This window comes from Bufo gargarizans, chromosome 4 (genome assembly GCF_014858855.1).
Source record: "Bufo gargarizans isolate SCDJY-AF-19 chromosome 4, ASM1485885v1, whole genome shotgun sequence".
NCBI lineage: Eukaryota > Metazoa > Chordata > Amphibia > Anura > Bufonidae > Bufo > Bufo gargarizans.
The window spans coordinates 154,718,685-154,733,012 of NC_058083.1; the positions used below are offsets into that span (position 1 = coordinate 154,718,685).

The 14,328-nt window shown below is 46.2% G+C and overlaps 1 protein-coding gene across 1 annotated transcript in view; it reads left to right on the forward strand.

Annotated features, from left to right (window-relative positions):
* Nucleotides 1-1,489: 1,489 nt before the first annotated feature.
* Nucleotides 1,490-14,328, forward strand: part of LOC122934627 (lysosomal amino acid transporter 1 homolog) — a 33,234-nt gene continuing 20,395 nt past the window's right edge. Inside the window, exon 1 of the mRNA XM_044290220.1 lies at nt 1,490-1,784. Coding sequence (XP_044146155.1) covers nt 1,588-1,784 — 197 coding nt within the window. The 5' untranslated portion in view covers nt 1,490-1,587. The remainder of the gene's footprint in view (nt 1,785-14,328) is intronic.

Genomic DNA, 14,328 nt, shown 5'->3' on the forward strand with positions numbered 1-14,328 from the left:
ATTTGATTTCAGCCCGGCTCTCGGCACAGGTAAGGGCTTACCTGTGCATCGCCGGACGGGTGATTCTACCTTACTAAAGATGGCAGCCCGCATGTGTTCGCTGGTGAACACTGCGAACTGACCATCACTGACTAGGACAGCTTGTGGGCAGGGTAGTGGTGGATGCAGGAACAAGGACTGTAATAAAGACAGGGCAGACAGGCTAGGAGAACTTAAACACATACTTGAACTTAAAGCTAAACTGTGTCACAGACATTTAGCTCTTCAGATGCCATATTCAAATGTGACCATGGCATCTAAAAAGTATGCGATGGAAAGGGAGAATACCTCCATCATAATAAATGTGATGGAGAAGGAAAATACCTCCATAATACTGTATGTGGAGAGGGAGAATAACCTCCATAATAATATATGCGATGGAGCAGGAGAATACCTCCATAATACTGTATGCAGTGGAGCAGGAGAATACCTCCATAATACTGTATGCAGTGGAGCAGGAGAATACCTCCATAATACTGTATGCGATGGAGAAGGAGAATAGCTCTATAAGGGTCCATTCACACATCCATAGAATGGGTCCGCATCCGTTCCGCAATTCTGCGGAACGGGTGCGGACCTATTCGTTCTCAATGGGGACGGAAAGAATGCGGACAGCACACATTGTGCTATCTAAACTATACAGCGGCGCCCAGGGATCTCCTTGCACTTACTGTTATACCTGGGCGCCGCTCCGTTCTTCCGGTATAGCCTCCGGTATCTTCATAGTTAGGCTTCAATGCTCAGCTCATAGCCTGAGAGAGAAAAAAACCTCTCAGGCTATGAGCTGAGCGCTGTGATTGGCCAGCGCTACAGCATGGGAGAATGAGACGCCGGCAGGTTCCCCTGGGTGGAGCCTAACTATGAAGATACGGGAGCCTATACCGGGAGAACGGAGTGGCGCCCAGGTATAACAGTAAGTGCAGGGACATCCCTGGGCTCCGCTCTCCATGTCTGTATAGTTACTTTAGAAGTTTTATTCTGATGAAAGGTCCTCTTTAAGTCTCAAAACACCAAAAAATATATACTATATGTGGAAGCCCAACAATTGTAAAACTTTACACATTAAATAATAATTATTTATATGCACACACACCATGTAACAAAAACACTGGCCCAAAAATAAAAACTCATTAGAAAGCAGAGGCAAAACCAAAAGCTGCCTCCTCTCCTCAGTACAGCCGCAGGCCCCAGCTTACTGGAGAAGCAGGGCGATACACTGGTTGAAAGGGTTAATTTGCAGGACAGTGGCGACCACTGAGACCCCTCAGTCTCTGAGGCACCAGCTGTGTCCTCTCCAGCAGGACGGCCCGGCTATCTCATGACGTCAATAGCGACACGTTACTGCTAAGGGAGGGAACACGAGCGGGAGGGAACACGAGCGGGAGGGAGGGAACACGAGCGGGAGGGCGGGGCTCTCCTCCACCAATCAGGAAGGGGCATTGTCTGTGCGTCCAGCGTAGCGGAGAAACACCTCAGTGGGCGCAGAAGCCGGGGCCGCGGGTCCTGAGCCGGAAATCTACGGGCCCAGCTGTCTGAGGAGGGGACGGGATGGCAGACAGCGGGCCCCGGTTTCCTCCCCTGCTCGGGATGAACATGTCACGGACAGAAGCGAAGCAGCTGCTGTGTCCTGACGGGACCCCGTGGATCTGGCAGCTGCTGGAGCAGTGTGTGCGGGACGCCTGGGAGTACTGGAGCGTGGTCATAGGGCTCGTCTCCATCGGCTGCTTCTTGTTTGCGGCATTGCCGTAAGTACAGGGGTTGTGTGTCAGGAGCTGCTCCAGGGCCTGGCATATTAGGCTGCAGGGTGGCAGTGCCGGGGATGTTATCAGGCCGCAGGGTGGGGGTGCCCTCATGTTATCAGGCCGCAGGGTGGGGGTGCCCTCATGTTATCAGGCCGCAGGGTGGGGGTGCCCTCATGTTATCAGGCCGCAGGGTGGGGGTGCCCTCATGTTATCAGGCCGCAGGGTGGGGGTGCCCTCATGTTATCAGGCTGCGGGATGGCGGTGCCCTCATGTTGTCAGGCCGCAGGGTGAGGGTGCCCTCATGTTGTCAGGCCGCAGGGTGAGGGTGCCCTCATGTTGTCAGGCCGCAGGTTCTCACTTTCCATAGAAGGATGCCTGTACTCATATTGATATGGTGCCGCTCCTGATATTTTAGACATGAGCCTTGGCTCTGTTCACACTTGAATAAACCGTGATGCAGTGATGAATCTGTATGATGGATGCCAGTGACGCAGGAGGTCAGGTTCTGCCAAGATGTCTGTTGTTTTAACAGGAATAACAGAAATGCATTGAGCAGCCCATTAGCTTCCACCTTTCATTTTCCAAGGGAGCCCTGAAAAATGAAAGGTACAATCTGATTGGTTGCTAGGGGCAATTAAGCCAGATTTCCGTGAACAGCAGTGATGATTAAATCTCCCCTAAATGTTCTCAAACAGCGCAGAGTCAGAAAACCCCTTCACACAATTTAGAAAACATAATAGACACCCGTTTTTACATTGCCGACAGATCACACAACGTTCCTTTACGTTAACATAATTAACGTCAATTTATTAATTTGCATCAACAATTAAAACAGATGAATAAGCGTTTTCAGTACAATCTCTACTACACCATTATCATTCAACATGATCGTTACCATTCCAACTGTAACAATTATCTGCTCATCTGAATGCGCCCTTATCAGTGTAAAGCCTCAGGGGCCTATTACAGGGGCAGAATGTCGGAAGCGTTCCCTCCAGTCAGTCACCTGCTCGCTGGAGGAGGAGACCGCTGCTGTTACACGCTCTACTGCCGGCAGACAATGAGGCAGTATAGGGACGAGCGATAAATCAGCGATCATTCCTCCTATACTGTCTCAGTGTTTGCCGTCAATAACGTGCCTATTGTCCTTTTGCCGCCGGCAAACCAGAAATTTTTAACATGTTAAAAGATCTCGATTCCCCAATGAACGAGTGTTTGCTTGTTCAACAGGTAATTGGTGGCGGTATTATAATAATCTGGCGGTGTAATGGGGTCTTTATTCACACACTGTGATTTCCATCAGTCAGGACCAGGATTGGAGCCTCCCCAGAGATCAGGTACAAGGGCTCATGCACACCATCGTTGTTTTGACTTTTGAGGTCAGTTTTTCACGGATCTTTTTCACAAAACATATCTGTATGTGATCCGTTTTTGCTGATCGGAAACGGTAACTTATTAATCACTAAACGCATGAGCAATATGGGCCGGGCATAGCATTTCTACAGTATGGATCCGCAAAATACGGATGACATACAGTATTTTTTGCGGACCCATTGATTTGAATGGGGCCTCAGACTGTGATTTGCTGACAATGATAAGACATGCACTACTTCTTTGCGGAACGGAAATATGGAAACGGAACGCATACGGAGTACCTTCCGTTGTTTTTGTGGACCTATTGAAGTGATTGGTTCCGCACACGGTCCGCCCCAAAAAAAAATGGAACAGAAGCGGTAAGAAAATACGTTCTTGTGCATGAGCCCTAAGGGAAAGGTCTGCTCCTGTTCTGTGTTGGGAGCTGCACCTGGTTTTTGCCCCCAGGTGTAATGTGTGATGCTTTTGTTGAGCCTCTCATCCTCCTTCCGTATCTGATGGGAGTGAAAGTTCTGACTGAGAAAGTCAAGCGAGGCTGTTTGCTGTGCTGAAAGCCCAAAGAGGAAGTTAAGGGGATGTCCAGCTGTTAATATCGATTACCTATCGTCAGGATAGGTCATCAATATCCGATCGGCAGGGGTGCGGGAGCTGTTTGACGAGGAAGAGGCTGCGCTAGTCTCCTGTGGAGCAGTGGCATAGTGTAATTACCAGTCTTCGCTTCATTCACTTGACTGGAGCAAGTACTTGTCTTACACTTCACTTCTGAGACGAAAAGCAGTGTTAGAGCCCATTCACGCGACCGTACTGCTTTGCGGATCCGCAAAAAAACGGAACAGAGTTGTTAAATATGTTCCTTTTTTTTGCGGATCCGTAGACTTATATGGGTCCACGGAAAAACTGATGCGGACAGCACACGGTGTACTGTCCGCATCTTTTGAGGGCCCATAGAAATGAATGGATCCGCAAAATTGCAGAACGGGTGCGGATCCGTACATACGGTCGTGTGAATGGGCCCTAATGTAGAGGAAGCAGTGCTTGCGTGGAGCGTCGCCTCCTCTTCAAACAGCTGATAAGTAGGGGTGCCGGGAGTCGGACCCCCGCCGATCAGATATTGATGACCTATCCTGACTGTAGGTCATCAATATTGATGGCTGGACAATTCCTTTAAGAAAACCTGTCAACATAAAATGCAGTGCGATCTGACAGCACCTTGTTATACATCAGGAGGAGCTGAGCATATTGAGATCTAGTTTTATAGGAAAAGATTCAGTAAAACTTGTAATTTATCCATTTATATCTCTGCTTCTTCTAACAGCTGTTGGTACAGGGAGGGGCTGTTATCAGTGACACCCATCTCTCTCTATGTACACTTATACACAATGCTATCAGTCACTGATAACACCCCCCTCCTGTACACACAGCTGTTCCCAGGAGGTAAAAAAGCAAAGATAGAAGTGTATAAAATACTGAATATTTTCCCATAAAACGATATATCCGTCTGCTCAGCTCTTCCTGCTCTATAACATGGGGCTTTCAGATTGCACTGCTTTTTATGGTGACAGGTTTTCTTTAAAGGAGTCTTTCACCTATACTGACCGTTATAGAACACTAACACCATTATCAGCATTGTAGTCCCAATATGTGAATGCTACTTACTGTTTAGCTGTCCGTCACTTATTTCCTTCAAAAAACACTTTTATCCAATATTCAAATTAGGTCTGAAGGTGCCCAGGGGCGGCGTTCAATCAGCTGATGCCCAGGCCCCTCTTCGCTATTCATATGAAACCCCTCCCCTTTAAACACTCAGGCTGGCCCTAGGTTCTTCTTATTACCGCCTCCCTTCAGTGTGAAATCCCGCAGATGCGCCTTTCACCCAAATCACCGCGCCTGCACCCAGCATTGCCCATTATGGGCATCGGCATCCTAGCATTTATTGCGCATGCGCCGGCCCCAACATCCCAATCTAGCCGGCGGAAGTAAACAGCCGCATCGGAGGGCTGTACTGAATCCGGAGAAGGGGGGGCGGGTCGGCGCAGTGCAGTATCATCTCTCTACTCCTATGCCATACCTTAGTTGTGACGCTGCGAAGTAGGTGTCCACCAATTCTTTTATGTCAGACACAGCCCCACATATACACCATGTGATTAGAGCCCCCTGCCAAAATAAACTATTAGTGAAACAGCCCTCCGATACAGTACAGAACCACACACACACACACATATACAGCGGCATTGTACAGAACCGCACACACATGTACAGTTGTTGCGATACCAAATTTTTGATTTGATTTCGATACCATAAAAAAGTATTGCAATACTCGAGGCACCTGAGGGGTTAACTGCCACTGATCGCAGCTCTCTGTCAGAGGCAGGGTGCCGACTATGCGATTCTGCTGCCGCCACCTGCCTCCTGTATTGTGTTATATGGGGTCGGACTTTAAGTAGCAGGCTACACAGAGCGGCGCCCAGAGACGTCCCAGCACTTACTATTATTCCTGAGCACCGCTCCGTTCGCCCGCCGTGCCCTATTACTGTCTCTTGCTGCATATGCTAATTACTATCTGAGCAATGGGGAGGGGAGATGAGACAGCAGCTTCTCTCCTGGGCGATCCTTCTCCCTGCGCTGCGATTGGACAGCGCTACACCCAGGGAGAAGGAACGCCCGCATGATGCGGACCCACCGCATCCTACCTACCTTCTCCGCTTCCCCGATGCCACCCTGTCCACTCGTTCTCCGCCCCCGGGTAACTTCTTCTAGGGGCAGGCATGTGAGGGCAAATACCCAGGCGCCAGGACAAAATCCTGATCGCCATGGTGACTCTGCGCCTGGGATTTGTCGAGCCCTGAGATAGGGCCAGGGGCTATTCATAGTATTCAGTATATTGGGCAGACTAGATGGGCCAAATGGTTCTTATCTGCCGACACATTCTATGTTTCGGGGTACTGTAGTCCACCCATTCCAGTTATTACTTTAGTTGCCCTCCTCTGAACCCTTTCCAGCTCTGTCTGACACACATGAGCCCAGAACTGTACTCCACGTGTGGTCTGACTAGTGATGTGTAAAGTGGTAGGACCATGTTCTCATCACGGGCATATATGCCCCTTTTGATGCAACCCATTATCTTATTGGCCTTGGCAGCAGCTGCCTGACACTGGTTTCTACAGCTTAGTTTACTGTCAACTAAAATTCCTAGGTCCTTTTCCATGTCAGTGTTACCCAGTGTTTTACCATTTAGTACAGGGAGTGCAGAATTATTAGGCAAGTTGTATTTTTGAGGATTAATTTTATTATTGAACAACAACCATGTTCTCAATGAACCCAAAAAACTCATTAATATCAAAGCTGAATATTTTTGGAAGTAGTTTTTAGTTTTAGCTATTTTAGGGGGATATCCGTGTGTGCAGGTGACTATTACTGCGCATAATTATTAGGCAACTTAACAAAAAACAAATATATACCCATTTCAATTATTTATTTTTACCAGTGAAACCAATATAACATCTCAACATTCACAAATATACATTTCTGACATTCAAAAACAAAACAAAAACAAATCAGTGACCAATATAGCCACCTTTCTTTGCAAGGACACTCAAAAGCCTGCCATCCATGGATTCTGTCAGTGTTTTGATCTGTTCACCATCAACATTGCGTGCAGCAGCAACCACAGCCTCCCAGACACTGTTCAGAGAGGTATACTGTTTTCCCTCCTTGTAAATCTCACATTTGATGATGGACCACAGGTTCTCAATGGGGTTCAGATCAGGTGAACAAGGAGGCCATGTCATTAGATTTTCTTCTTTTATACCCTTTCTTGCCAGCCACGCTGTGGAGTACTTGGACACGTGTGATGGAGCATTGTCCTGCATGAAAATCATGTTTTTCTTGAAGGATGCAGACTTCTTCCTGTACCACTGCTTGAAGAAGGTGTCTTCCAGAAACTGGCAGTAGGACTGGGAGTTTAGCTTGACTCCATCCTCAACCCGAAAAGGCCCCACAAGCTCATCTTTGATGATACCAGCCCAAACCAGTACTCCACCTCCACCTTGCTGGCGTCTGAGTCGGACTGGAGCTCTCTGCCCTTTACCAATCCAGCCATCTGGCCCATCAAGACTCACTCTCATTTCATCAGTCCATAAAACCTTAGAAAAATCAGTCTTGAGATATTTCTTGGCCCAGTCTTGATGTTTCAGCTTGTGTGTCTTGTTCAGTGGTGGTCGTCTTTCAGCCTTTCTTACCTTGGCCATGTCTCTGAGTATTGCACACCTTGTGCTTTTGGTCACTCCAGTGATGTTGCAGCTCTGAAATATGGCCAAACTGGTGGCAAGTGGCATCTTGGCAGCTGCACGCTTGACTTTTCTCAGTTCATGGGCAGTTATTTTGCGCCTTGGTTTTTCCACACGCTTCTTGCGACCCTGTTGTCTATTTTGAATGAAACGCTTGATTGTTCGATGATCACGCTTCAGAAGCTTTGCGATTTTAAGAGTGCTGCATCCCTCTGCAAGATATCTCACTATTTTTGACTTTTCTGAGCCTGTCAAGTCCTTCTTTTGACCCATTTTGCCAAAGAAAAGGAAGTTGCCTAATAATTATGCACACCTGATATAGGGTGTTGATGTCATTAGACCACACCCCTTCTCATTACAGAGATGCACATCACCTAATATGCTTAACTGGTAGTAGGCTTTCGGGCCTATACAGCTTGGAGTAAGAAAACATGCATAAAGAGTATGATGTGGTCAAAATACTCATTTGCCTAATAATTCTGCACTCCCTGTATGTACGGGTGACTTGAATTATTCCTACCCATGTGCATAACCTTACATTTGTCAGTGTTAAACCTCATCTTTCACTTTTCTGCCCAAGCCTCCAATCTATCCAGATCCATCTGTAGCAGTATACTGTCCTCTTCTGTGTTACTTTACACAGTTTAGTGTCATGTGCAAAAATTTATATTTCCACCTCATCACCACGACAGCCACAAGGAGATTGACCCTTGACCTCTGTAGGGGCAGGAACAGAGAGAGGGTTTAAATTCCCCACCACCACCAGTGTTTCCTATCCCTACAGAGGACAGGGGCAGAGAGAGTCATTGTCATTCCAAAAAGAGAGAGTCATTGTCATTCCATTGTCATTCCAAAAACACCTCCAGTTACCTGGTGTTCCCCTGCCCTCCTGCAGTGTCTGTACTAATGCTGGGCAGGGGGTGATGTGGGAGGCCTTGCTCCGTTACTATACGTGAACTTGCTCCTCGGTCGCGATCTCCCACCGGGCCTCCTATGGCTGTAGCTGTAAGTTCCCCTGTGGGGAAAGCGCTATTGCCCTGTTAACTGTGTCTGCACTTCAGGTTACCGGTCATTCATCCTTCTTCTCCACTCTTCAGGCTTGGGGCTTACATACTTTTCTATATATGTATGCGTTCAGCTAGCCTGATTGGTGCTATTTTCCCCCAGGTCCCTATGGAGGCTCAGAAGAAAGTCAGGAAGCCTGCTAAATGTGTATCCTGTTTTAAGCGACTTCCGGACTATTACAGCAAGAGATTATGTAAAGATTGTATCTCTAGCGTTATACGAGAAGAACAGCCTTCCTTAATTGAGGAGCTTAGATCTATGATACACGAGGAAGTAAAATCCTCCTTATCCCAGACATACCTCCATCTAAAAGACAAAGGAGGCCGTCTTTTTCTTCCTCGGATTTAGAAGAGGCTGCGGAAAATGCTTCATCCTCCAGACCCTAGGAGGATGAGGAGGCTTCCTCTGATATAGAAATCTCTGAATCAGACAGAAGATTTTGTTTCTCCTCGGACGAGATGCCAGACCTACTAAGGGCAGTCAGAGCCACTATTGGGGTAGAAGAAGCTCCAAAAGGACGAGATGTTTGGGAGACTTTGTGTTAAGAAGACCCGGGTCTTCCCGATTAATGAAAATATACGCGACATGGTGCTCGATGACTGAGTGGTCAAATCCCAAGAAACGCGTGGTGGTGTCAAAGTCCTTCAGGAATTGTCTGTTGTTCGATCCAAATGAATGTAAAATTTTCAATGAAACACCAAAAATTGATGTACAAGTAGCAAAAGTTAATAAAAAGACTGCCTTGCCCTTTGAGGACGCCTCCCAGTTACACGACCCAGGAAGGCGGATAGTCTGTTAAAGAAATCTTGGGAGGCCGCTATGTTTAAGCTAAAATCTAATATTGCCGCCACCTCGATGGCAACGTCCATGGGGTTGTGGTTGAACGACTTGGAGTCTCATATTAGGGACAACACCCCTAGAGAAGAAATCTTAAGGTCCCTTCCCTTACTAAAATTCGCCACGGCATTCATGGCAGATGCCTCAGCAGAATCCGTCAGATTCGCTGCTAAAGACGCTGGCCTCTCAAAAGCGGCCCGCCGGGCTCTGTGGATGAAATGCTGGTCAGGGGATAACACCTCAAAGATGAAGTTGTGCTCCATCCCGTTCTCGGGGGAGTACGTCTTCGGCCCTGTATTAGACAGTCTTTTAGAGAAAGCAGCGGATAAGAAAAAGGGCTTCCTGGAGGCACGACCCTATAAAAGAAAATACACTGCCGGGCGGAAGTCTGTTATTGAAAACAAGAGCCCGTGCCCTGCACGATTTAGCGCAGGGCACAGGAGTGCATAAGATGCTCCGATGCTAGGCTCAGGGATGCTGCCGGGGTGAAAATAAGGGTATGTCCGGGTTCAGCTCTATACCCGGACAACCCCTTTAATTCTCTTAAAATACGGGGGTGTATGCCATCTGGTCCTGGTGATTTGTCTATTTTAATCATTTTTAGGACGCTGCTGTACTTCTTCCTGGGTCAGACAGGGCACTTTTAATGCGGAATTTACTTTTACATTCTGCATTTCATTTGACAGTTTATTTTCCTCAGTGAATAAAGTGGAGAAAAAAATATTTAATAGCTTTGCTTTCTCCTTATTGCTCTCTGCAACTCCCCCCTCATTACTCTGTAGAGGGCCCACACCTCCAGATTTATACTTTTTACCATTTATATAATTGAAGAACATTTTAAGGTAATTTTGCTCTCTTTGACAATTAATCTCTTGGTCTTAGTGTGGCTGCTTTTATTTGTTTTTTGCATATTCTATTTTTCTCCTTAGTTTTTCAGTGCTTCCTCACTACCCTCCTGTTTTAGTTATTTAAATGCTTTCTTTTTGCTGTTTATTGCTTTCTTTACATTTCTATTTATCCCGTTTATTTTTTCTTGTTCCTTAACCTTTTATTCCCATAAGGTATGTGCCTCTCACAATTAGATTTTAGGATGCTTTTAAAAATATCCCATTTTGTGGCTGTATTTTTGATGACAGTTGGTTAGGCCTATGGCCTCTCTTAGTTTGCTAAATTTAGCTTTTTCCCAGGTGTCCCCCAACCTGCACATCTGTTGTTCTGGTAGGTCTATTGGTTAATACGAAGTCCAGTATGGCCGTCCCTCTAGTTGGGTTCTAAACCAGTTGGGAAAGGTAATTCTTTGGTTATTGCCAAGAACCTGTTTCCTTTATGAGATATACAAGTTTCAGTTTGGTTGAAGTCCCCCATAATAACGACCTCATTATGATTTGCCGCCCCGTCTATTTCGTAGCAGATTTTCTGTGCACTCTGGTATATTAGGTGGTTTATAATAAACTCCTATTAGTAATTTTAATATTGTTTTTTGCTTTCATGTATTTCTACCTACAGTGACGCCACATGTTCATGTCCCTCACTTATATCTTCCAGGACTGTGGGCTTTAGACAGGACTTTATGTAAAGGCAGACCCCTCTCCGATTTTGGTGGTTTGCCCAGTCATAGCTATCATCCAGCCATGTCTCAGTAAGGGTCCATTCACATGTCCTTAGAATGGGTCCACATCTGTTCTGTGAAACGGGTTATTCTCTGTGGGGCAGGAATGGATGCGGACAGCACACAGTGTGCTGTTCGCATCCGCATTTCCATAGTGCGCCCCCGATCTTCCGGTCCGCAATTGCGTACAAGAATAGGCAGTTCTATTAAGGTGCCGGCCGGGTGTATTGCGGATGCGCAATACACTACGCACGTGTGAATTGACTCTTATTCCCACTATGTCATAGTCCTCCTCACACATCACTACTTCCAGTTTCCCAGTTTTATTAGTCAGGCATTAGTATACATATATATATTTAACACCTTAAGGACTCAGCCCTATTTCACCTTAAGGACTTGGCCATTTTTTGCAAATCTGACCAGTGTCCCTTTTAAGTGCTGATAACTTTAAAACACTTTGACTTATCCAGGCCATTCTGAGATTTGTTTTTTTGTCACATATTGTACTTCATGACACTGGTAAAATGAAGTTAAAAAAAATAAATAAATGTTTTTTGCATAAAATAAATAACTAATTTACCCAAAATTTGGAAAAATTAGCAAATTTCAAAGTTTCAGTTTCTCTACTTCTGTAATACATTGTACTACCCCCAAAAATTTTGATGACTTTACATTCCCCATATGTCTACTTCATGTTTGAATTATTTTGGGAATGATATTTTATTTTTTGGGATGTTACAAGGCTTAGAAGTTTAGAAGCAAATCATGTAAGCCCACCGCACCTCCCGCCCACATAATATCATTCAGGTGTGCAGGGGGGGGGGGGGGTTAATAAAACTTTGGGGCATTTTAAAATTTGATCAGAATCGGCTGAAAGCGCAGCAAACCGCAGGTCTGAATTGACCTGCGGTTTGCTGCCATAGGCCTTCCCCAGTCGCATTACCTTGCCCCCGGTCTTGATCTGCACTTCATGTTCCAATTCTATAATGTAATTACCCCCCCCCCAGTCCATAGTTTAAACACTCCTCCAACCTTCTAACCATCTTCTCCCTCAACACAGCTGTCCCTTCCCCCATTGAGGTGCAGCTCATTCCTACTATAGAGCTCATCAGCTTCTGATATAGAGCTCATCAGCTTCTGAATCGGCGGGGGTCCGACACCCGGGACCCCCGCCTATCAGCTGTTTGAGAAGGCAGCGGCACTCCAGCAGCGCCGCGGCCTTCTCACTGTTTACTGCAGGCCCACTAACGTCACGACTAGTATCAACTAGCGTGGGCGGGGCTAAGCTCTGTTCACTTGAATTGGTTCCGATATGGACCATGACTGCTGGATCTTCTCCAGCCCCTCCCAGTAATCTGTCAACCTGATCCGCAATGTGTCATACTCGAGTGCCAGGAAGACAACACGCCGTTTGACAATCCTGGTCTTTGTGACAGATCGCCCTATCTGTACCCCTAATAATTGAGTCTCCCACTACCAGCACCTGTCTGGCCTGCCCTGCTCTCCTGGTCCCCTGCTTACTGGAGCTGACATTCCCCTGACTGGCAGAGGAAGTGTCTGGCTGCAGCAGTGCTCTCTCTGAACTGACATCCCCCTCATCTGCCAACTGTGCAAACTTGTTGGTATATCAGATCAGGGCCAGCCTCCCTGGCACTCTTCCATCTACCCCGCTTTCTAACTGTTACCCAGCTAGCTACCTCACTTTCCTGAGCCTCCTCGCTACCACCCTCCCCCACATCTACCCCATAGAGTGCTTGCTCAGTGAGCAGCAAACTCTTTTCCAAATTGTCAACGCCTCTCAGTGTTGAAACTCGCCCGTTTAGATACTCAATGTGAGATTCCAAATGGGCAATTTGCTCACATTTTGATCAAATATATGCACCCTCAAACAGCTGTTCCAGGACTGTATACATTAGACAAGATGTGCACTGGACTGCACTGTCAATAATGGAACACATACTAAGTGGGGATTACACCAGAAAAGAGAAAAATACAATATAGTGCAGAGATAAGAATCTAACTTACTGTAGTCCTTGAATCTCACGTAATCTAAAGTCACACACTTGGACAATCTCGTGGTATTTGCCTGCTTGTATAAATGCAGCTCTCGAACCAGACTGCTTTTTTTCCCCTCTGGATTCAACGGGAACCTTATGTCTGTGAAGGCTTCACTCCTGGTTTTGGCTCACAATCACTGATGAAAATCACTGACCGAACACTGACGTGTGATTAATGCCTCATCCTGACCTTTAAAAAAATTCTCAAATGTGGCTTAAATGAGCTCAACAAGCTAACCACGTCCTCTTTCCCAATACCCTTTTCAAAACTGGAGTGAGTGGTGTAAAAATAAAAACTTGTGTGAAGAATCAAATCAACCCTTGTTGATGAAGGCATATTAGCCGAAACGCCTCCTTGTATACATGATGTACCATATTGAATACAATTAAAGTACAAGACTTTGAAGCAAGTTACGATTGCCGGGATTCTTCTTTCACTTAATTGTGGGGTTGGCTCCTTCCCGCTGCATTGTTCATTAGGGACCAGGCGCTGGCTGGACTATTACTAATTATCAGAAACAAGCGTTCTTTCAAACCCCTGATTATCATCAGTCCATTAGAATTGTAACATAGAAGGCCGCACTTCTTTTTGTAACGCTGTGTCCTTTGTTGGGCAAGATGCAGATAGTTTGAGAAATTAAGTGCATTAAATTGCTCCACAGTTTACACCACAGGTGGTCCGACACCCCCTGCTGATCAGCCGGTTGAAGAGGCTGCATCACTCTGGTGCTGCTCCTCATAGCTAAAGCTAGTGGTAAATGTATCCGCCAGAGGAACAGCCTGCTGGAGTTCACTGGAACTGGCCTAGCCCGATTCTGCCATTCACCGGTGGAGCCCATTTACTATAATGGGTTCCGGCATGAGTGCCAAGTTTCGGCCAAACAAAAACTGGTGCATGCTTAGCCGATCCTGGAGAGTATGTGTATGGGGCAGGAAGGAAAGATGTCTCCTGTGTATGGCCAGCATATGTTACATCTCCATGTAGGAGCCCTCAGAGAAGAAAAGAAGGCTGTCCTTTCAACAATGACGGTTATGAGCGGCGTGTCTGACCATCCGGCAGTCTGCTGTATTGCCGTCAGTAATAGGTTACAGACATGCTTGCATTTATTTTACGGAGATTTCATTTACCAGAATTGTACAGTGTATAATACACTATTATTCACATTAAAGTAACAGATGTACTCTAAGGGCATGTTTGCATGTCACGGTCAGATTGCATGTCTTTCCACAATTTAGCAAAAATCAAAAGAAAATTGTAACCTAAACTGACCATGACTTGTAAGCATACCCTAAAGCGTATTCAAGTTGGGAACTAATCT